This window comes from Cheilinus undulatus, linkage group 20, assembly GCF_018320785.1.
Source record: "Cheilinus undulatus linkage group 20, ASM1832078v1, whole genome shotgun sequence".
Classification (NCBI taxonomy): domain Eukaryota; kingdom Metazoa; phylum Chordata; class Actinopteri; order Labriformes; family Labridae; genus Cheilinus; species Cheilinus undulatus.
The window spans coordinates 6,900,653-6,925,031 of record NC_054884.1 but is presented as its reverse complement, the minus strand read 5'-3'; the positions used below and the strand labels follow the sequence as shown (position 1 = coordinate 6,925,031).

The following is a 24,379-nucleotide window of genomic DNA, read 5'->3' as shown; positions in this document are numbered from 1 at the left end:
TCTTAAGTCATAGAAATGTGAAAAAAATAAAGACTGAAAATAATTAGAAAAAAGAAACGTGGCAAAGGAACTTAATTTGTGTTTTCATTTAATATTTTCAATTTTGCATAGCACAATTATGACTTCAGTCTATTATTTAGACTTTTATTTCATATTTTAACATTTTACATTATTATTTTTACTTTTTATCTCATATTTAGACCATTTTTTATTTATTATTTTGGCTTTTTGTTTCATATTTTGACTTTGTCAATTTATTGTTTTCATGTTTTATCTCATATTTTGAGCTTTTCAATCTATCATTTTCATTTATCTAATATTTCGGCTTTTTCAATTTAAATTTTGACTTTAAAACTCATATTTTGACTTTGTTATTTTATTATATTCCCTTTTTAAGTCAAATTTTGACCTTTTCCATTTATAATTCATTGATTAATTAATAAATGATTAATTATTAATTATTAAATTAATAAATTATTTAATTTTGACTTTTTATTTAATTGTTTGACCTTTTGAACTTATTCTTTTGACTTTTATCTCATATTTTGACCTTTAGGTGTACCGTTTTAAATTTTGAGTCATATTTTTGCCTTGAAAACATGATTGTGACTTTCTTTTTTATATATTTGCATTTTAAAAGCATTATTTTAACACCTAATTTTGTGTTTTGACCTTTTGAACAAATAAGTTTGACTTTTTATCTTAGATTTTGACCCTTTAAACTTATCATTTTGACTTTTTAAATCTCAAAATCATTCATCATCAGTGCTAGTTTCTTTTCCCCACAATTTATTACTGGTGAAAATGAGGTTAGCAGTGTGGTTAAAAGTTGACCCTGTTAGGCCCTCTGGTTAGACCTTAATCCAGAATCCGGCCCCTTCTGTGATTGAGTTTGACACCCCTGCTCTAGATCCTGTTTTGATGGGATAAAGCTGTGGCCCCCAAACTTTTTGTGCCAGGCCTTTGTGGCGGATCATTCCTTTTATCTTAGTTACAGCAAAATTAACCTCAAAGATTTGTAGAAATAACCACCATCATTTAAACAGAGCTTCAAGAATCAGACTCTGAAGATGCACAACTCCATGAAACTCAAAACTCAGTGGGTTTTCTTTAGATTTATACACCCAGTCTTACAGTAAATTCAGTGACTACTGTGGGCTGGCTTTGTCCTGCAGACCTAGAGTCTTGGGTGCAGCTGTAAAACTCAGTTCGTATTAGTATTTTGTCTCGATTGAGGCAACAGCAGAAAAACTTACCTCACATAGGTAGGATCATAGTATCATTGAATTACGGTGGAGCAAAGGGGAGCTCGGCTCGCCTGAAAACCTCAAATGAGACGTTAAGGGGGAGCTTTAGATGTACTTTAAGTTTAATGAAATATCAAACCAGTATTATAAATATCCCAATGTTGTTTATTTACTTATTCATTACATAATGAATTAAAATTTTCTACCATCTGTTCCCACAAATCAACAAAATTCTGTGCCTATTCATGTATAGCAGTGCTGCACTGAAATAAAGCCCAGAATTACGCAGGTACCTGAACTTATCAGTGATTTGGCGTCAGGTTACTGACGGCAGCAATTCCCTGCTGCAGAAGTGGCAGAATGACTGTTAACTCTGATGCTGACTGCGCTGCACCTTTACACTGTATGTACATGCATGTGACTTGGAGTGCTATTGTGCACATGGGAAAATGGGGCTCCCTCGAAAGCCACTGTATAATCCAAACACTTGGTAGGATGTTGCAAAAGGGAGGTGGGTGGCCAAGGCCCTCCTTCATAGCAGTGGGTACTCCTTGTTCCACTCCAATCCAAAATGCTGAGTCTTGGACTTCATCTGCAACTGCATCATTGAGGTGACATCAATAAACTGCCCCTCCTCGGTTCTGAAGTCATCACCTGGTGTTGCTTTGCCTTGCTAGACCACGCCCCCCTGGGAGGGCACATGGCACACTTTGGGAACCAAGTAAAGTATGATGCCTAATGCATGTGGTACTCAGTGACTTGGGCCTATGTTCAAAACATCTAAACTCTTTGTGCCAGACCCAAAAATCAATCAGTATTGTTGAAGGGGATCCAGGAGGTAGTTAAGAGCAGGGTTGAGTTTCACTGGGAGCTGTTAGCAATGGCTGCCACTGGTGTTGCAATGAGCTTAGCTGTAGTACAAAGGAGATTTATCAGAGCTTGAATACATTTCTTTATGAAATAAAGAGCAAAGAACAGCACTGAAGGCTTTCAGTGATAAAGAAGCTCAGGCATGAGATTGCTAGAGTTACAGGGTCGGGACAGTATTGCAGTGTGAATCAGTACAATGGCTGCTAGTGGGGCGTTTAGCTTGGATGTAGCCACTGCATCAGTTTTTTTCATTAGTAGTAAAGAGCCACACTGAAAGATTCTCATGACAGAAAAGATGTTTTCGCTCCTCTCCAACCTGCTTCAGCATGAGTTTGAGCGATACGGGCGGGGCTTATATGTACTGTAAGACGGTACATACTGCTGGAGTGATTAGTTAGTATTTAGCTGTAGAAAAACAGCAGTTATATCAAAATTGAACCACATTTCCTATTAAAATAAGAGCAAAGATCCACACTGCACGAATTTTTTCTCCACTTCATGTTTCACCGATCACATACTGTAACAGCATTTGGCTGTCAAGCACAGCTTGGAACTGGAGCTAAGCATGTCTCCTTCCTCATTTTGACTTGTCACTCTGATTGGCCCGTCATGACTGTGACAGACAGAACATTCGTCCTATCACCTTCTGAGAATTTTGAAAGCCCTGCCCTTCCAAAACGTTTTGTATTGGAGCTTTCCCAGGTTGTAAAAAATTTCCACACAGTGGAAAGAAAGACAGGAACTAGAGGAACAAACTACAAAGCTGTAGTTTCTAATCAATCTCATCCTGATAATCAGTTCATTCATAACTGGTGTGTGAATGGCACTGAAGAGGTGCACTTGTTTTGTGCACCTTTAAAGCTGCTAGGGATTGTGTCCGGCATCTCCCAAGGCAATCCAAACGTCTACAAAGCAATAACAAACTAAATCAGCATCACTAGTGGCAGGAATTTTGGGCATAAAGTAGAGTCCATTTATGGACGCAGAGACTTTGAAAGCTTCTTGCAACAATTGAGGAACAGAAAAACCCAAAAAGCCCCAAAACCACACCACACCACACTTCTGCATTAGCTCAAATTAGCTCTTCTTAAGTTTCAGGCAGCTAAAATCTTTCTGGTCAAAATGTGTGCAACAAATGACACATATTATAAGAGTTTAATGCAGTTTCTTCCAAACATGCATGAGTTGTTAAACGTTTTATAGAAGACGTGAGAAAAAGAGAAGCACAGATTAATACAGTGATGGAACAAATCATGAGACGCCTACACTCTCATTATCTTTCCATCTCCTCATCTTCTCTCTCACACTCCCACAACCACGCTGCAGCTCAGCATGTTTGACAACCAGCTTCCCTTCCTGCTCCTATTTTATAATTAAAGCACAAGCCAGATATGAGAAGTGCGTTCATCCTTGTGTATGTTTTTCAAGAGCTAAAGGCAACATGCAGTCTCACACTGGCTCAGAGAGCCATTACATACCTCCTTCATCTATTTTCCATGGCTCTGAGTGTACCTTCCTGTCTAAGGCACAGCAGCCTCGGGGAAGAACAATGTCCCATTAAATTAGGAGGGTCAGGAAGTCAACACACTAAGGTGAATGCTTGAACTTCCCCCGACACTTTTTCCACGTACTGTGGACACACAAACATGCTCTCAGAGCAGTGCTCCCTCCTGTACGCCGGCCTTAGTCGAACATTTCTTATGCAAACACATTAACTTGTGACAGACGAGGCTTTCCCAGGCATTCACTGTATGTTCAGGCTCTGCAGAGATAAGGAACAGTCTGGACACAAGTCATTAGAAAAGCTAAATCACCTTTTTTTTTTGGTGGGTTGCACGCTAGGATCAAGTAGCAGTCACAAATCTAAGTAATGTGATGCTCTCTGCTCCACTAGCAGAGCTCTCACTTTTATTTAAGTGAGGAGCAGAGGGAGCCACGGCACAAGGCTTGGAAAGCAAGGGAGCTAAATATCGATTTCAGTATTAATCAAAAGCATTGAGACTGTGGTCTTTGGTATATTCAGGCAGACCTCACTGTTATAATCTAGATCTTTAGTTTTCAAATGGTGTGGCAAGGCACACTAGTATGCCTTGAGGCAAGTCAAGGTGTGCCTTGGGGATCTGGCTGGGCCTTAAAACCCCCCCAGAGTATGTGCCCTCCCTAGTGGTGATTTATTGATGATATCAGTGTATGTGTGTTGGATCAGTAGCATTGTTGCTAGCATTGTGGCTAACAGTTACCTCAAATGGCAAGCAATTATTGAGTTGAAATTGGTGTTGAAATTATTAATTCATGCCACTTTTAACCCAGTTAACCAATTTTTCTACCCATTTTGCCACTTATTTTGACAACTAAAACCATTTTTGCTGCCTTTTTGCAATTTTGCAACTTTTTTTCAAATACTTTTGACCCATTTTTGCAACAATTTAAATTTCTTTTGACCCATTTTTGCAACTTTTTTGGAACTTTTTGCCACATTTAACCCATTTCTGCCACCTTTTTTCCTGTTTTTGCCTACTTTAGCTATTAATTGCCATTTATTTTCATCACTTTTAACCCATTTTTACCACCTTTTAGCAACTTTAACTTTTTGCAACTTTTCTGCCACTTATAATATTTTGCCAACTTTTTGACACTTTCCACCCATTTTTGCCACCTTCTTGCCAATTTTCACTCACTTTGCCTTTGATTGGCCACTTTTTTGCCCAATTTTGCCAATGGTTTAAATCACTTTTAACCAATTTTTACCACCTTTTCAGAACATTTAACCCTTTTTGGCCACTTGAAACCCATTTTTTTGGCCCCTTATGCCAATTGTTACCCATTTTTGACTTTGTCTTGCCCTTTTTTGCCCAATTTTGCCATTTTTTTTCATCACTTTTAACCAATTTTTGCCACCTTTCAGCCACCTTTGCCCACTGTTCCCACCCCCAGTTGGTTGGGCCCCAGAAACCTCTCCCCTTTATCTCCCCTTATGGGCCACCTTGCCTGACCATTTTTCATTCAAAAGCTTCTCTTTGTTGTTGTTAGAGATCATATACAGATATATCCTTTGGATGTTGATCCAGCAGCTAGTTAAGTACCCTAAAGAGAGTCGATATTGGAAGGGCTGCCAATCTACTTGATATCCAGTGTGTTAACTAATGTGATAAAAACCTTTTGATGTTTATTCAAGTAAAATCTTCAGCATTAAATATGTATTTCTATGAAGGACAGCAGAGTAGTTTGGTTGTTTTTTTTAACTTAAATCCTTTGTGGTTCAGGGTGTCCTTCACCTTGATTTTCTCTGCTTAGAAACTCTTCATCCCCAAAGTCATCCATGTGAAACTAAGATGGATTATCTTCTGTGCAACTGGGCAAATGCTCTACTGACCCAGGTCATGGCCTAGGTCATTGAATAAAATTTGTTGCATTAGTGGAGTGATCCCTGTGATCTAGTTCAGGCAGAAAACTTGAGCTGCACTTACCTTAAACTGGCATGTCTTCCTCTATAATCATTGCCATATTCTCTAGTGTTGGTGATCTATATTTAATGTGTTTACATTAGCCAATATTTATGGGTATTGTGCCTGCTGAGATTTGCATGAACTTCTTGGGACACCTGTTTAAATAAGTACAAATTGTAAGACTTTAAACTTATTCATCAATAATAACTACACTTTTCTAAGTAGAGCTTGTAATAGATGCATTTGTTTTTGGCAGTGTACAGTGCCTATAAAAAGTAGTCACCCCCTTGAATGTTTCCTCTTATTGATTTTACACCTCAGTCATTTAATTTGGCTTTTAAAATAAACAAGAAATACTTGCTTTAATTTCAAAGTGAACCCCAATTTCTGCAACATAATGTCAATTACATAAAAATATGTAACAGAATAAGTGACTGCATTTATTTTACCCTCTACCTTTACAAGCCTTCCAGGGAGAAGCATCCCCACAGCATGATGCTGCCACCACTGTGCTTTACAGTGTGTGTTTGTGTTGATGTCAGAGTTTAACATCTTGTCTGATGGTCAAAAAGAATCATTTTGGTCTCATCAGATCAAGGAACTTTCTTCCATTTGACCATGGAGTCAAGTGGAAGAAACATCCCATAATTTAAACTTTTCAGTAACCATTTCTCTAAATTGCTTGAAGTGTTCTTTTGTCTCCATGGTGTAATTGTAGCCAGGAATACTGATTAACGAGTGACTGGACCTTCCAGACACAGGTGTCTTTATTCTACAGTCACTTGAAACAAATTCATGTGATCACTGTTTCACTAACTGTGAGACTACAAGCACCAATTGGCTGATTTCTGTTGAACTAGGTCAGTCACTTTAAAGGGGATGGATATTTTTGCCGTCACTAAATTTGCCTTACATATTTTTTTATCTAACTGACATGACTTTGTGGAGATCTGTTTTCACTTTGACATTAAAGACTGTTTTTTCATTAAAGCCAAGTTATATTGAACATAACTGATTTCTAAAATAAATGAAAGGGTAAAAAAAATCCAAGGGGGTGAATACTTTTTATAGGCACTTTTTTGGCCATACACCTTCTTTCATTATTTCTATTGTAGACGCCAATAAGTGCTACTAGTAACATAAAAATCTACACTAGTGCTACTAATACTAGAAGCCAAAATGTTTACTAGTAAGCACCAAATGCTAATGAGGAGGTCAGAAGGAAAGGAACTGAGCCTTCTCATTTGCTCTCCAGTTCAAATTCTAAAATGACAACCAATCAGAATGCAGGATTTTGCTCTAACTCTGCCTGCTTAATTTGCATTCAGTACTGATACTACTCTGAAACACTGTAAGTCTTATTAGCACTACTAGTAAGATACAAAATGCCTACAAATACCTCTGGCTCTATGGGAAGTTTTCATATTACTAGTGCTACTAATAGACCAACTTTGACCTTATTAGTAGTAGTATGACAAGCATCGATGAGACAATGACACGCCACAAGTATAACCTAGCATGCCAGATGAGAAAACCTTGCATACACAGCGTTCGGGAAAGAGCAGAGGCTTTTGGATGGGATGAACGTTCCGTCTATCACAATCAGAGCAACAAAACATGTGATGTAGGCACTAACGAACTGCGCCTAAGCCCCTACTGAAGAAGTAAACACCATAAAGAACTGCATAACACAAACCACGGTGACTGTAGATATGTCAGTACACGACTTTTGTCGATATTGAAAAGAAAACAACGCAATGCTGTTCTTCTTTTGATGAAGAAATTCATCAAGTTCTGATAACACTTACGTTTTAGCAGCATCCACGCTAATGTCTTCCGCCATAATTGCACCGGCCTCTTGTTGCTGCTTGCTTACGTCATGACTCCGCTGCAAAGTGCTGCCCCTCGACGCAGATTGGTCCTGTCACTTTCTAACCGTGCCCAAACGGTTCAGACGGGAGCTTTACAAGATGGATTCACCAGTGAGAAACAAGGAAACGGGTGAATCCATCTGCTTTGCAAGGTTACCACAAGTAGGGATCTGATTTGAAATCTGGTACCCACATGGTACCAGTACCAACACATCTGATACCTACCAGACCAAATGTCAACACAAATATCGATACTTCATTTTGATACCTCGCCACTACATTGTGACACTCTTCCACTCCAAATCCATTACTCACATGAGACAGAATATAGCCAAGGATTCCAGCTGAGAGAATAAATATTTACTGTCTATCTAAGTTGATGTTGAGCTCACAGAACATGAGTTAACATAGATCATATCAGATTCTGCTGGCCTGTTTGGAGAATTTAATAGTCAACCAAGGCTAGGTAGGTTGGGCCTCAGGCAGAGAATCTAACCTCTGAGGGGGTGGGACTCTACATATAACCTTGTTCTAATTGCATGTTTACGTTCTGGAGATTTTCGGGTATGGCATACCAAAGTTAAACTTATGGCAACGATTGCTTTGAATTTAAAAATCAACAGGAAACTCAACTTTCCTTGAGTGAAACAGTATGTTCACCAAGAATGAATGCATGCAGCTATTTAAATTGTTAACAAGGGCTTTTGTGTCCACACGTCCTAAGTGATTTTCAACACCCGCTGCATTGTCCTCGAGATTGAAACACGATGTCATAAATGTGATCAGAGCAGGTATTTTCCATAAGCCCTGCCCCGTCCACACAGCTGTTCAGGAAAGCCGAAATCCTTCATCCAAGGTCAAGTTTACCCAAGATGCTGTAGCACAATACCTTCATAAAATCTCCATCACTCTGCCGCTGAACACAATAGACAGGAGACCCCCCCCCCCATGCTCATACCTCCACCTTTAACACTTTGATGCTATCATCTTCCTGCTCAGCAGATGGTTTTCCAAGACTCTGAAGCATCATCCCACTTGTGCTATTACATGATGCATACAGCAGCAGAGGAAAAATGACCCCCTTTCCACACCTTACCCCCCCCCCGTGCTCCTTTGTTCTGGCTCGGCTGTGTTCCTGTTTTGACCATAAAAGCTGCATAGAGGGAGAGGAAAAGACAATATGTACAACAAGTTTTGGCCCTCATGCAGACATTCAGGAGCCCCAATTGGACGAGGATTTGCCGTGATGGAAAGAGGAAGAGCCCCTCCTCTCAGCGCTCCTTCCATCCCTTCATTGGAAGCTGGAGCATTGTATTCACGAGGTGAAAGGGGCACATGAGAGAAAGGAAAGAGAGGCTGCTTCGATGGGAATACAAGTAGGAAAAGATGAGAGAGAGGCTGATATGAGATGGAAGGATCAGGGGAACCATAGAAGAAGAGCTGAAGTGTGCAGGAATGTTTTATCAGGGTGGGCCGGGGTTAGGGGACAGTCCAGTCAGAGTACGGTGTAAAAGCTCAGCCAAACAATTATGCAAGAAAACTAAACATCTGAATCCAAACCTGTGGGCCCTGAAGGCTGCAAGGTTCAGAACGATGAGAATGATGAAATGGCTATTTATAGAGCCTCATCTGTGGTGGAGTTTCTTTGTGCTGAAGCCTAGTGAGAAGTTGTATGTTCCTTATTAATGTCTGTGATTCATCCAATGAGACTCAGGGTTTGTGCAGATCTTTGAAAATTCTTAACAAGCCTTAAAAAGGGTTTGAATGCTCATGTCGGTGTTATATTTTAGTTTTTATCTCAATAAATTTGCAAAAATGTCAAAAATTCTGTTTTCACTTTGCCATGCTGGGGTACTGAGTGTTCAATAATAAGAATAAAAAATTATTTTAAGCGACTGCAGCATCAAGATGCAACATAACAAAAGTGAAAGAGTGAAGGGGAGTCTATGGATATTTTCTCTGATTTATAGATAGATAGTTTATTGTCAGTGCATAGTAAAAATACAACATAATTAAGTTTGGCAGTCTCCTCTGTAGCAGCAGACACAGTCGTCCAAGCTGTGGTTAGAAATCTGTGTAGCAATCTGCGGCCCCACGTCGTCCATCCCGCTGGCGAGGGAGCTGGCAACTGCGAGAAAGATGCTTGGTACGGCAGGTTTGTGTGGGGCTGCTCTTAGCCTAGCCAGCAGCCTGGGTTTGTTTGCCCCACTTCCGCCTTCTTGCACATCGCTGTGTATATATTGTAATATATTGGTAAAAAGCTATGGATATTGGTCTTTATTAGTTCTATCATGGTGTAAAATGACATGTTTTTATGGACTTACATGAGCACAGTTATCTGCTGTTAATAATTTGATATCTTAATAGTGATACTGCCTACAGTTTAATACAGTCTCTTGAACTTTAGAAAGTGTACCTGTACATAATAAGGCACAATGCATTTGTCATGTTAGTTAAATGAAGAGCAGCAGTGCTCAGAAACGTCACTGCTGGATTTTTGGAGCCCTGCAGGACATTTTTCCTGTTTACTTGTGTTTCTTCTTTCAGCTCAGCACCAGCCCACTTTGGTTTGGATGTGCATGCTAAGGCTTTCTTACAAAGGGTTTTACAGGCCACTTTGCAAAATATACCCACAATGAAAACAAAAAATATATGTACAATGAAACATAAAAAGTTTACATGCAAATGGAGGAACTGCAAAAATGTAAAAAGGGAAAGACATTATTAGAAAGGGTAAACTAACTTTGAACAGTCGCTGTTAAAAAAAAGTCTGAATGCTGTGATAAAGCTGAATCATGCTGAGAGGACCTAATGTCTTGGGATTATTTTCACATATGAATGGAGTTTCAAAGTGAATCTATGAATGCATTTTAACAAGGGTGAAAAAGTGTCAGAATGTGGCATTTTGAGCATGCTCTCCATTCATTTGAATGGGCCAAATTTTGCAGAAAATGCTGAATATTTCTGCAAGCTTGAGTGCCATGAATGTAATCATTAAGATAGCACTAAGTTTTGACTTGTTCTTGAGTTGGCTCATGACTTAAAACTTAACTTCCGAGATTGAGATTTGACCCAGGACAAAAGCATGCAGGACTCAAAACTAATTTGCAACACAGTCACTTTGTCGATTCTGCCACGAAATCAAGCATCCATACCAGCGGTGCATGAATAATCGTCGCTAGGAAAATATGAGCCAACATGCCACTTTTAAAAGCTTTTTGGTGATCTGTCATAAACCACAAGAGAGCTGAAGTTAAACAACTTAGAGTCATATCATGACTATCCTGCAGCTGTTGCTTTCGTCTGTAATGAGCTGATCCATTGTTGAGAATCAGAACTTGTGGGAACTTGCAGAGAAAAACTCAATAAGACCACAAAACTCCATCTCACCCAGATCCTGAAAGGAACATCCTTGAACTCTCCTCTTTCTCACTGTTTATGATTGGTTGTTAATCATTTAGACTCTGCATATCTGACTAATTTAAATAGGATGTTCATGGTTTGTTTTGCACTCTGAATGTGGTTTCATTGTGTAATTCTTCAACACTTTGCCCACAGCTCTCACAGAACCCCTCCCCTTCCATTTCCATTTCCATGTTTCCATTCCTTTGTCACATTTTTCTCTGTCATTTCTCCCTCCGGTATGACATAAATGAGTAAACCCTGGAGTCTTGTAGCAGATTCCTCTCTGCCAAATGTAATCAACACACGTCTCTGTTAAAGTTGGTTTCTAATGCCTCTATTGTGTAGTGAACCTCAGGCTAATGAGTCACCTTCATCATCAGCCTGTGTGCCTTTGCAGAAAGTATGAGGAAGGAAAAATGCACAAATAGACTCATTTCACTGCATTTCACACTCGCCAAGACAATCAATTCTTTTTCCCATCAAAATCTTGGACATTCTCCCTGTGCCAGTTCCTGACCATAAAGCCCTTATTCTAACTTTGACAAACAGGGGTCTGCAACCTTTTAAACCTGGCAGATACTTAAAACAATTGAACTCGTGACTTAAGCTACATCTTATATGCACATGTGTAAAACGTGAATGTCCAAAGCTTGTGAAATAACTGTGGATCAGTAGGTAGAGTCAGTCATCCCACATCTGGAGCATTGTGGATTAAATCCCAGCTCCTACAGCTACATATTGATATATCCCTGGGCAATGGCATCCTTTGCCATCAGTGTGTGATTGTGGAGTAAATGGGTTAAGTAAATACTGATAACCACCCTGCAGAGCTGCCTTCTTCATTAGTGTATGAATGTAGAGTTATTTGAATAATAAAATGGTGATTTCCTGTCTCTATAGCAGAATTTACCATCAGTGTATTTGTTGAAACAGACTGCCACTCTACTCAGCAGCCTTTGCCTTCAGTGTGTGAATGTGTAAGAATCAGGTCCCCTTATACTAGTGTTGTAATCAAAACCACACTATTAGAGACCAAGACTTGCCCGAGACCAGAGTGCACTCAGACCAAGACCATAAAAATCAATTAAAAAAAAAAAGACAAGTTTTAATAGTTAAAGAGTATTCTCTCTGTAATTTTAGTTTTCTTTTTTAATAAACAGATAAAATCAAGTGTCTGCAACTCTTTCAAAGCACAACATGCAAAAATCTCATATCTTAAATTTGTTCAACTTATTGTAAAAAAATAAATCCTTGTATGTGTTTAAAAGCTACTGACAAGTCCAGAATGATTTTAAATATCTGAAAATGAGATGTTTATCCAGATTTCTCAGGTGAATGAGGCCTAAAGTAAGTGTTCAGAGGTATTTCTGACAACAAATAAGATGGACTGATGTCTGAGTTTTTGCAGGTGTAGCTATTTCTTGTTTTAACAAGTGCTTCTCCTTATTAACACATTAATGAAGTCAAATAATAGCAGATAAGTGCTGGTCTTGCCCAGTCTTGATGGAAAATCCAGAGTCCGTTCAATCTGAGACCAAGACAAGACCAAGTAAAAAAGCTTTAGAGTCCAAGACAAGACCAAGACATTCAAAATGTGATCTTGAGACCAGTGTTAATTTCATCGACTAAAACTATATATTTGTCTGCAGTTGATTTTTCCATGACAAAAACTAGATTAAAACTAACAAAAACAGATCTTTGATGATTAAAACTAACAAAAACTAAGTTTAGTTTTTGTCAAGATGACTAAAACTAGACTATAATGTAATTTAGTTTTCGTCGGACAATCAAAACCCGTGATATTTCTCCACTGTGGGTAAATCTGTCAGAAAACAATCTATTCTGCCTCTCAGCTTTAGAAAGCAGGGACCCCAGGTTTGGCAGGGTGCAGAGAACACACTACCATGATTTGGTACCAGAATTAAGCAAGACAATACATGCTTGGAGTAAAAGTAAAGACTAAAACGTGAAGATTTTTTATGGACAAGTTTTTGTCAACTAAAAATTGACTAAAACTAAAAAGGATAGAAATGACTTAAATGTGACTAAAACTAAAATGCATTCTATTTAAAGACTAAAACTAAGCCTAAAATTAAAAATAGCTGTCAAAATTAACACTGCTTGAGGCCAGTCTCAGACCAAGACCGTTCTCGAGTGCTACAACACTACCTTAAACTCATAGCCACTCTACACAGCAGCATCATTTATCAGGGTGTGAATGTAGAGTTAACTGGATACCATGATAGCGATGGCTACTCTGCATAGGTGCCTTCTATATTAGTGTGAATGTAGAGTTAATGAGATAATATTATACTTATTGCCTCTCTATATAGTAGCATTCATCATCAGTGTGTGAATGTGTATGAATGGGATTTGTTAAAACTGATCGCCACTCTACTCAGCAGCCTTTGCCATCAGTTTGTGTATGTTTAGCAATTAGGATTAGTTAATACTGATGAACACTCTTGATAGCAGCCTTGGCCTTCAATGTGTGAGTGGTGAATGTTGTTGAATGAGGTGTAAAAAGTGCTTTAAGTACATGCATGTACCACTTACAAAGAATAGACGTTCTCCATCCCAATGTTCTAACACCAAGCTGTATGTAAAATACTGCGGCAATAGTTCTCTTAAATTCAACTCCCAAGTTTTTGAATGTGTACAAATGGGATTAGATAATTCTGATGACTACTCAGTTAGTACTGAGGGCCAGTGTGATAGGCTGGAGCTCCCACATGTGGCTCTAATGTGTGCTGCAGATATGAATGTCACACTAAGTACTGTAGGAAGGTCATTTTGAATATTTTGTGGCTCAACACAGACCATAGACTTTGTGCATTATGCATAAGCATGATTCTGTACTCTACATTGAAAGGGGCGGAGCTGACAATACAACAAAAGCGTTTTAACTTTCATTGTGCTATGATGTTGCTGTCCCTTATAGCCAGAGAGTCAGCATACTGAGGATATTCCAACATACAGCTAAACGCCAACATGGAAAGAAAATACAAGAAGGAAAAAAACAAACTGTGCAGATGCCTAAGAGTAAAAGGACAGAACAGCTTTCTTTCACCAATGGATTATTTGTGATGATGGATACCTTGAATAGCAAAAGTAACATGTTATGTTCCTTATAACAACAAAAAAGTAATCCTGATACTCTGAATGATCACTTTATAACACAGCATTGTTCTCCAAGATAATCCAGTTGCTAGGAATTAAGAATACTAAATGAACATGAATGCAGTAGTGCACCTAATAACTTAAGTCGCTGATATTTCATCAGGAGTTGAGACTAAAACAGAGTGAAAACAGGTCTTACTGTTGTCATTACTATTTCCCACAGATTTATTGGTGCAAAAACCAATTTGCAAGCAGAGTTACTTGCTCTTTCACTGACACTTTTTATGTTCTCCTCTCCTCAGGATGAAGTGAAGGTTCCCTCCAAACTCAGCGTCTCCAAATCAATGAAGGTCTCTGAGTCAGTGTCAGGGAGCAGAGGAGGCAGCCTGCTCGAGCTCAAAGAAGCTGACGAGGAGCCAACAGGGGAGGGAGGAGAGTTAGAGAAGGCCGACAAACCCCAAATAGACCTCTCGTCTGACGAGGAGGGAGCCGTGGTCGAGGATGTCATCGAGGAAACTCGTGCCGAACGCATCAAACGCAGCAGTCTGCAGCGCGTACAGAACCTGAAGACCGTCTTCTCGAAGGAGAAGATGGATAAGACCAAAGCCAAGACCAAACAGAACCTGGAGAAGACCAAACAGAAAGCCAAGGAGAACCTGGAGCAGACGAGGCAGAAGACGAAAGATAACCTGGAAAAGACCAAGCAGAAAACCAAGGAGAACATCGAGAGGACCAAGCAGAAGACAAGAGAGAACCTGGAGAGGACTCGCCACAACATCGAGAAGAAGATGGGAAAGCTTGGGAACCGTATCAGCGTCACCGCTGAGCGCAAACAGAAGATGCAGACATCCCGTGACAAGGTGAAGAAGGCCTTTACACCAGACCATGTGGTTTACGCCCGGTCCAAGACTGCTGTGTACAAGGTGCCTCCCTTCACCTTCCACGTCAAGAAGATCCGTGACGGCGAGGTCGAGGTCCTCCAGGGCACCGAGATGGTCGAGGTGTCCCCGGAGGATCCCATCAGCGGAGTGGACGGGGAGGTCGAGGAGGGCGCAGTGGAGGTGGAGATGGAGATGATGAATGGTGGAGGGGATGAGGAAGAGGCGGAGGAGGAAGATGAGGAGGAGGACAGCCAAGACGTCCTGCAGGAGCATGAAGACAGAGATAGAGACAGCGACTAGAGAGAAAGAATGAGAGATTTACCAACCTCCCTGAAATTATCCTTCACAACAACCCTGAGATTCTTTCTAAAAGAGTAGTCTGGTCTTAAGATTTTGGCCATATTTTCTATAAATTATGCTAACTTTTAAGTTGAAGATAAGTATTTGTTGAGATCTGGGAACACGATGTAACCGCATCTGTTTTAACAGATGATCCAAAAAGAATCAACTGGCAAAGACGCCCATTAGTTAGGAAAGCTCCAGGACTGATTGATGCCAACTGAAATGGTCCAAACTGTTTTGATCTAACATGGGATCTTAGTATTAGCGGGTAAACATTGTGAAGATGGATTTCTGAGTGCAGCTGATATAAGCAGTGCTAGCACTGTCTGTCTTCGATCTTTTTACTGCTAGACGTTCACATTTATATCACAAAGTGCTGTTTCTCAAGTACTGTACCCAAGTGATAATAGAAGAGTTAAACCTGTCATGATCTGCATGCAAACATCTCCCCCTTTACTGGATCTAAATACAAACTGTTCCGACAAGATGCTAGAGATGCTTCCATTTCATCTACATCTACATGTAGATGTTGGAGCATTGTGGCAGTAAATGGAAGCTGCAGGCGTACACAGTTTTTCTTTAGTTAAGTCAAAGCATCTGACAAGGATTGCTGACCTGTGGACAGTTGTATTATGCCCAGTAAACAAAAGCAAGGCTTTATGAGTCAATCCAGCCCTGTCCAGGGTAAGACTAACAAATAGCTTCTTATTTAGTACTGTTTTGCCACTTCCTGGTATGATCTCATCCACGAATGACACACCATGACTTCCTCTGAACTCAACGTCTTGAATTGTCATTTCAGTCCAACCGGTACCCCACAAGAATTATTAGCCAAACATTTAGTCCTCTAAAAGCATGTTTGTGACAAAATGAGGGCGAAAAGCTGTTGAAAAGCACCGCTAGCATCTTAGGTCAAGTCAGGTGTGGGAGCATATGCCGATTTGTCGTTTTGCCACATCCAACTTGGTCCACTCTGGCCTCCTCATGGCCATTGTCCAGGCAAAGAGTTATTCCCATAAGTTTCCCATTTTTGTTCCCAGATCTCAGCAGTAAACTTCAAACAGGGTTACCATAATAAATGGAAAGATGGCCAAAAAACATCAAAAGACCAAATTTGGGGGATAAAAAAGATCACTTAGCATCTTAAGGTTTTAAAAAATATTTCTAAATAAAATCCTCCTGATATTTGCTAAAGCACTTCAAGTGTATTTTAAAGTCTGTTTGTGTTGGGATGGAGTAGGTGTTCATGATATTAGAAAAGAGAGGGAGGGGTAGAGATGAACATGAGAACCATTGTAAGAAAATTTAACTTGTCCATGTTCCTTCATTTTTTAAATCAAAGTGCAAACCACTCACCGAAGTGGAACCAGAATACACAAAAGTATCGTCATCCTGTTCACTGCATTATATTCTTATGTGTTGAAAATAATTTGTTACATGTTGAAGCTTATTTTACATTTCAACGACACAAATCTGTTCCTTTGACTCATTCATTCATAGTTGGGCTGTCTAATCATGTTACTCTGCTTTTACTCATTATCTAGCACATTGATTCTGTTGTCAGTCTAGTTTTTTGGAGCTCACAGTTGAATATTTGTGTATGATTTTTGTATGTGATCACACGTTACACAAGCCTGATGTCATCTCCTCATTAGGAGCCTCGTAGTCGACCTTTCAGCTGCTTTTTCTTTCGTTTCACTGCCAGTTTTCCCCAAAACTAACCAGCGCCGATGAAAATGAAGGTCTGCAGAAACACAGAGCAGAGAAAGCTCATTCATAGGTCCATTTCATTACACTCACTGCTAGTATTCACGCTTTCATCCTTGTTTTTTGTGCTATTTAAAGATTTGTATAACTGAGATAAGGACCAACTCTTCAAACTTTTGGTAGAACTCACTGTGACTCTCCGGTCCAGTTTATGTGCAGAACAAAGTCTCCAAACATGACTGTTATTCCTGCAGTGTGACACTGCCCCCTAGTGTCCAGTCATCTCACTATCGGTCTAAATTAAAGGTGCATTTCACCTAATGTGTTACTGCTCTTTTTAAAACGATCTTTTTTTATCAAAAATGTCCACATTTGTGTCATGTTTTTAGAGTAATGAGATGTAAAAATATGTTTTATATAGTCACCGCTCCTGGTGGTTTATTATAAGTGCCTTGCAAGAATTAATTCAAGAACTAATGTTTGAAATTCTTGATTGTTCTGCTCTGACTGCATTTTTAAAGCACATTCAAGACAAATTTGCATTCTTTTATACATCTATAAAAACAAATTACAGCAAAGGCAGCAGGCCTTAAACACAGGCAGATTTAACACAGCAAATGTAGGTAAATGCATGGGGCTTCATGCACCAAAAAGCCTTAAAGCAAAGGTAAATGTGCATTACATGTTAAGTGCACATTAAACACAGTCCCAAAAACACAGATTTGTATTTTGAATGTAAATAAGGTGCTAATATTGCATAAAGTAGCAGAAAAATAGAGTTTATGTCCCAATTCATCTTCATATCACAACCTAGAGCAATGTAGATCTTTACAGAAATATCAAATCTATAAAATAGAGGATATCTATGTTAAAATCAAATAAGTTCTGAAATAATGATATGTGGCAGAGGAACTGTTGTCACACCTAAAGTGCACACACTTTTTTAAAGTTAGGCTCTTGAGATGCGGAGGTACATTCAACCAACGGTTTCCTGAACTTTTAGTTCCAGGAACTTCTCTTTAAGGAGCTTAAATGGTTCCTGTGTCCAACTGTTGTCTGCATTTCCACCGGGGTCTAAAGTCCCAGGATCATAAGCCAAATCAGGCATACTGATAAGTTTCAGGAGGAAATAATAAATCTGATTATTTACTAGTTCTAGCAGGGGCGTAGCTAGGGATTTTGGGCCCCCAGAAAGAATAGTACACAGGGCCCCCCTTAACCAGATTGCCAAGCAACAAATGTTAGATCATTTTTACAAATATCTCTATATTTTAATGTATTTTTGACCATAATTTCTCTATTTATGAGCAATAATTTTACTATAGTTAAATTAAATTTACTAGCATTATTTTTCAGTGCTGGACATTTGGACATTTTTTAGGGAGGAGCAGCCCACCCCCACCCCCAGTACTTTATTTTATACTATTCAATATAAATTTCAGTCTGCTGAAAATAAATAAAAACACACTTTTCATTGCAGACATCTCAAGCCGCCCCCTTTTCTATTAGCAGAAAGTGTATTTGGAGTTCTAATTTTATTGACATATTTGTGATTTGCACAGTTTTTTTTTTTTTTTTACAAGGATGCACAATATTATCAGTATGATATCTGTAAATGCAGATATGAACATTTCTGCTAGTATTTTGGCTATAAGAATCTGCCCAGAGCAGCTGAATATATCAGCCTTATGAACAAATAAATAAGCTTGTCTTTTTTCTTTATTCATCATCATTCCTCACACTTTTAAGTCTGTTTAAATGACCTTTAATATGTTCTCAAAGTTTAAAGTGTGTGTTTGGAAGACTGGCATTTTAGGTTTGAACCACATTTAAATATTGGTATCAGCTAAAACTAAATTGTAAATGTGGGCAATCAGATATCAGCAATAGTACAAGGAACAGATTTTATTTTGAAAGGCACCTTCATATGATCCTACACTTGATCCAAACAAGGCAAATGGATTTGGTTGTTTTGTCTCACCTCAGAAAAAGCTTCAACTCAAAACTTGACAAGGACCAGATATGTTCGAAAAACTAAGGATGCACGATATTTGATTTTTGCCGATATTCGATGTGCCGATGATCTCAGCTTAACCCATATCAATACTGACTTATACACACCTAATTTTTATTGTAAAAAATCAAAAAAGGTGAGGCTGAGTCAATCAGAGCTGAGTGTGGTGGTGGTTTTAAGCTCGGGGCCTCTTTTGAACTGTTCAGGGACTTCTTACTTGAATGTGTGCCGTCATAAACAAGAAGTTACCGATGCTGCAGTTGTACATTTTACCAATTTTTAAAGGTGATCTATGATTTTTACTGCCGATGGGAACGGCAAATAAATGGGCTGTAAATATTGGCAGAAATGTTCATATTTGCTGAGACTATCTAACTATTAAAGCAAATATCTGCTGGTACCGATATCATGCCTGACAATATTGTACACGTCTATTGTTGACCATAAGAATTTGGGCACAAGAGTCATTGGTATTGTCGTTGATCTAGTAACCAATCAGAATCATTCAGTACTGCAGCCCCACCTCCTAAAGTTCCTGGGCCTTTGAGAAGTACAAATCCCTGAGCAGGGGCTCTACAAAGTTGGATTTTTTACCCCAGACATAAAAGCAGACCAGAGTTCCTGAGGTCAAAAAGCCCCTAATGTTATCAGATTAGAGACGATGAGCAAGGACCAGTTGCTCACCTTTGGGTTTATCCTACAGTTCTGTAATTATGTGACTTTGTTGACTGAAATGAATTCTTCTATAGCTGTGATTGCTTTAAGAAAAGTGTAGAAAAGCCTTTAATTGCTCTTAACTTGAAGCACACTGACGGAGAAATCCACCTACATAGATCAGCAGTCGATCAAAGAGGAAGAAAAGAGTTTGTGGTGATAAAAATATTACCAAAGATCACAGCACTACCGTATTTTACTGTCAAAGTTAAGCTTCTATCTCAAACACGTCACAGTTTCTTCTTTTTTGTATATAATGTGAATCACTGCCGATGCAGATCATCATATCTACCAGAGAGCCTCTTGCCTTCCAGTGCCTGCTCCTTTTCTTCATTTTTATCAGCAAAATTATTTTACTGTTTGCACAGATTTACTGTGCAGCGCGTGTATCAACACTCCTACATGTAAAACAATGATGAAATATTGTAGATTCTTAATGCACATTTAGTGATTCTCATGGTGTTTTTATGCTCAGCCTTTAAAGAGATGTACCGATGTCTGTCAGAGCAGTAACAACCTGCAGCCGTGCCGAGGCCTGAAACAGCCGAGCACAAAATGTAGTTCACACTTTCTTTGCTTTTGTTTTGTTGGAAACTGTTTCCTGTTTAATGTTTCATTGCTTAACCACTAATGATTTGATTAATAAAAGCTATTTGGTTCACACTTTCCCAGTTTCTTTCCTTGTATTGATTTTTATTAGGGAAACATGAGAACTGCACATATGAAACCTATCGATTACACAACACGTATCCTTGACAACATTAAAGGTCACATATTTTACCCTTTAAAGACAAGTTTGTATTGTTCCCAGAGGTCCCCAAAACATACCTGTGAAGTTTGTTTGGAAAAAAACACTCCAGTATTGGATTTTTGCATGTTTAAAAAACCCTCTAAGCCCTGCTCAGATCGAGCTGTTTCTGTGTCTGTGGCTTCGAATGACTGAGCTGTCTGACTCCGCCCCTAACTCCACCCCTCTCAGGAAATGGATGTGGCCTAAAGGATGTGGCTCCTCTCCTGATCTCCTGAACTTTCTTCCAAGAGGGGAGGGCCAACCGAACCTGGGGGCAGGGCTAACTCCCCACATGATATCATGAGGGATGCTGATTCTTAGGGGAGACTGTGGACAGGCCAGGGACACATTTTTGTTACGAAAGCCTGAAAAAACTGATTTTTGCATAATATGTGACCTTTAAATACAGATAAAGATGAAAATTGCAGCACAAATTTCTCTTATTTCTTGCCAAATAATCTTACTGCACTTATTTAAACCTACACTTTGAGGAGAAGTCCTGAAAAACAATCAATTTTATGACATAAAAATTAAAATATAAGTCATGAATCGCTTTAAATAAGTTAATATATACATATATTGTTTGATACTATTTTCTATTCTTTAAAATCTGCAGATGAACTTAAAGTTTTGTTGCATTAAACAATAAGTTCATTGATGCTATCTGACTTTAAAACATTTCTATAGAGAAGATGGTAGAAACTGAAGACAAAGACAATCAGTTTTCTCCAACAATATATCCTGATTGGTTTTGCAAACAAAGGGAACTTCCTGTTTGCTGTAGCATTGGTTCTTGATTGGTTTCAACTCTGAACCAACCATCTACTCCATACAGAGGAAATGTAACCCAAGTTACTGATATTTTTCAGTCAGATTTATATAACCAGAAATGACCCAGTTTGGGGACGGTACCAAACAAGGGACAAAACAGAGAGACAGTGTCACTCCTTATCTCTTTAATATACGCTGCTGCCATCTGGTCGCAGGGTGTTGTCAATATGGACCAAAATCTCTGAAAAATGTGTTCAACAACTTGTTGAAACTGTGCCATGAAGAATTAAGGCCATTCTAAAGGCAAAGGGGTCAACCCAGTACAAGCAAGGTGTACCTAATAAAGTGGCCAGTGAGTGGGCCTACACCTTTGTACCCTCATGTATATGAGGTGTAGATGAATTTCAACTCATGGTGTGAAAAACTCAGATTGCTGTTGGACTGAATGGTCTGTGGTAGCACTCCTTCTTACAGGCTGGGTGTGACAGTCTTTGGCTGAAGGAGCTGCTCAGGGCTCCCACAGTGTCATACAGTGGGTGAGAGGGGTTGCCCATGGTGGATTACAGCTTGGTCAACATCCTCCTCTCACCCACTTACTCCACAGAGTCCAGGGGACAGTCCAAGATGGAACAGGTCCTCCTGACCTGCATATTCTGTCTCTTTCCGTCCCTCTCTGTGCTCCCTCCTCCCCAGCAGACCACTGCATACAAGAGAGCTGAACACTGTCTTTGATTTATTCTTTGCTGGCTGTGCAACTAATAACCCCTTACACCGTAAACCCCAATAGCTATCCAGACTCATGAAAGTTAAGTTAACTTTGCTTGATAATCAGGTTTATATACTAATACTAGGTTTTATCAAGTAATTTTAATTGCAGGATGAACGAAACCATTTAGCTGATGTTTCAAGTAAAGCCAACTCAAAGTGAACGAGTAACATCTAAGGGCTGGGATGCTGATATGCTGTTTTACATCACTCTCCAGGAGATGGCGGTAACCAGGTTAAAAGAACACTCAAACAAGCAAAAAAGAAATGTAACACCATATGAGCCATATGAGCGTCTACAGCAGGTATTATTAGACCTAAAATTGCATATTTGCTCTGACTGTAAGAAGTCTGCAGCTTTGTGATTTGGTGCAAATTCTAAAAAATGTGTTTATCTTTACACATGTGTTGCCAGAGCATGACAAACTCCAGTTTTCAAACTTTGGCTGTTTTGATAAAACTGAGAGGAGAAACTGTAACTTTTACTACTATTAATCTTCACCTTTTAGTTATTGTCTCTTAAGCTGTCCGGTCTTGAGTAGCATAAATGTCCAAGATTAAGTTTGTAAGGGCAATAGAGTAGCTGATTTTACTTGAAATTGCCTACTAGTACAAAATGGGTGTTACCTGTGTTCTTCACTCAGTCATTTATACATCTTACCTAATTTATCAAGTGTTAATTACAAAGTATCTTAAGTTAAACTCAAGTGCAAGTGCACAGCACTAAAAAAATCCTATATAAATGCAACACACAATATTAAGGTTGCTTTACTTAGTTTTTATGAAGGCAATCAGTTTGCATTACTTTTTAAAGTAATAGAATTTCTAGTTTCATGGTAGGGCTGTCAAACAAATACTATTTTCACTTACAATTACTCACAGAATTTCTGTAATTAATTGCAATTAATCACATAATTTTTTAGTATATTCAAACTTCCACTATTTTGAATATCAAACAATTTTTGAGTCAGTTTGAATTTTTGTGTCTTAAATTAAGGGAGATTAACTTCCTGTTTCGATATAGACCTGATATAAATATGTAGATCAAAGATTAAAACATGAACTCAACCATGGCAAAAATGAACTTGTAGTAGATCTAAAATTCAAAAAGCGGACAATAAAAAGGTAAATGTTTGATAACATAAGGTGCAGGTAACTTTTGACTTGTCCACTGAGCTGTCTGTGAGTTTTTACAGAGAAATAAGACAGTAAGGAGCATTGGAGGTCTTATTTTATATCATTGGCTGCAGGGGGACAATGCAGCTTAGCCAAAGCGTGCTGGAAGGAATAAATAAACCCTGTGATTAATCACAGCTTTGAAAAATTAGTGCACAAATTATGGACCTTAATAAATCCCAGTTAATGCGTTAATGCTAACAGTCCCATTTTATGGATTATTCTTTTTTCATCATTTGGACTGTGCCCCTGACAATGTAACCATTTTTCTCCTCAACATCTCAACATTTAAAAAAAATCAGAGTATTTTTCTTGAAACTTGGAGAAATTCCTCAACATTTTAATATTTTGTCGATATTTAAACTTCTATTGTACATTCAGAAATTTTCTTGAGGTGTTTTATGGTACTTTATGTAGAAAAATATTCATCCTTTAAAAAAAAAAAACAAAAAACAAAACAAAAAAAAAAAACATGCCTATCCCTTAAGCTTTCCACGTTTGTCTCGTGATTCCTTTTTGTAATTTTCCCCCTTATATAATTCGATTTAAATTTCCATACAATATAATATATTTTTAAATCAAACTGTTGTTTCTATCGTTTTACATCATCCACAGACCGTCGAAAATATTACTCATCATCACAGAGGTGGGGCCGTTAGCGGAAATACGAATGTTAGCAAGCTAGCGGAAGTTAGCATGATCATGACCGGATATTGGCAGTTTTTGTTACTAAATTAAAATAGTTGTTAATATTAGTGAAACTACTTTACTTTAAGTAATTTTACAATTATTCCGTGTGTGTTCTACAGTACGACACGATGTAATGTGACCAGCTACGAAAATAATATTGCAAACATTTCGACAAGAAAATAATCGTAATAATTATTTCCTTTTGTTTTGAAGTTCTTAACAGGAAGTCATATAATATGTTTTGTAATTACCTTGATGCTAAACAACAACAGCTGCTTTACAATAAAGGCGTTAAAGTTGTTTGCGATGTGACATGTAGGATAACTAACCTGTTGGGTGGAAAAAGTTGGCTGTTTGAGCTGTCCGCCGCTCGTTCATGGTGTTTCTCGAACATTCGCTGCCGTCTCTTTAAAGGTAAGTTAAAGCTGTAACGTAAACGAGCTGTTTACTACTTGTGGCGCATAAAAGTTGAGTTTTGGTCGACCTGTTTCCACTTGTGCTAACCTACATTACCATGACCTCTGCTACCTAGCTAAGGCTGCACGTCTTGTGTCATTACAGAGATGAATG

At 38.7% G+C, this 24,379-nt stretch overlaps 2 protein-coding genes across 4 annotated transcripts in view; both read left to right on the top strand.

Annotated features, from left to right (window-relative positions):
• The window catches only part of LOC121527975 (caveolae-associated protein 1-like), a 56,878-nt gene extending 36,598 nt beyond the window's left edge, over nt 1–20,280 (top strand). Inside the window, exon 2 of the mRNA XM_041815034.1 lies at nt 14,262–20,280. Within this exon, the coding sequence (XP_041670968.1) occupies nt 14,262–15,140 (879 nt within the window). The 3' untranslated portion in view covers nt 15,141–20,280. The remainder of the gene's footprint in view (nt 1–14,261) is intronic.
• Nucleotides 20,281–24,074: 3,794 nt separating this feature from the next.
• Nucleotides 24,075–24,379, top strand: part of LOC121528063 (signal transducer and activator of transcription 5B-like) — a 36,507-nt gene continuing 36,202 nt past the window's right edge. For all 3 annotated transcript variants that reach the window (XM_041815186.1, XM_041815187.1, XM_041815185.1), the window contains exon 1: nt 24,075–24,223. The gene's annotated coding sequence lies outside the window, so the exon portion shown is untranslated. The remainder of the gene's footprint in view (nt 24,224–24,379) is intronic.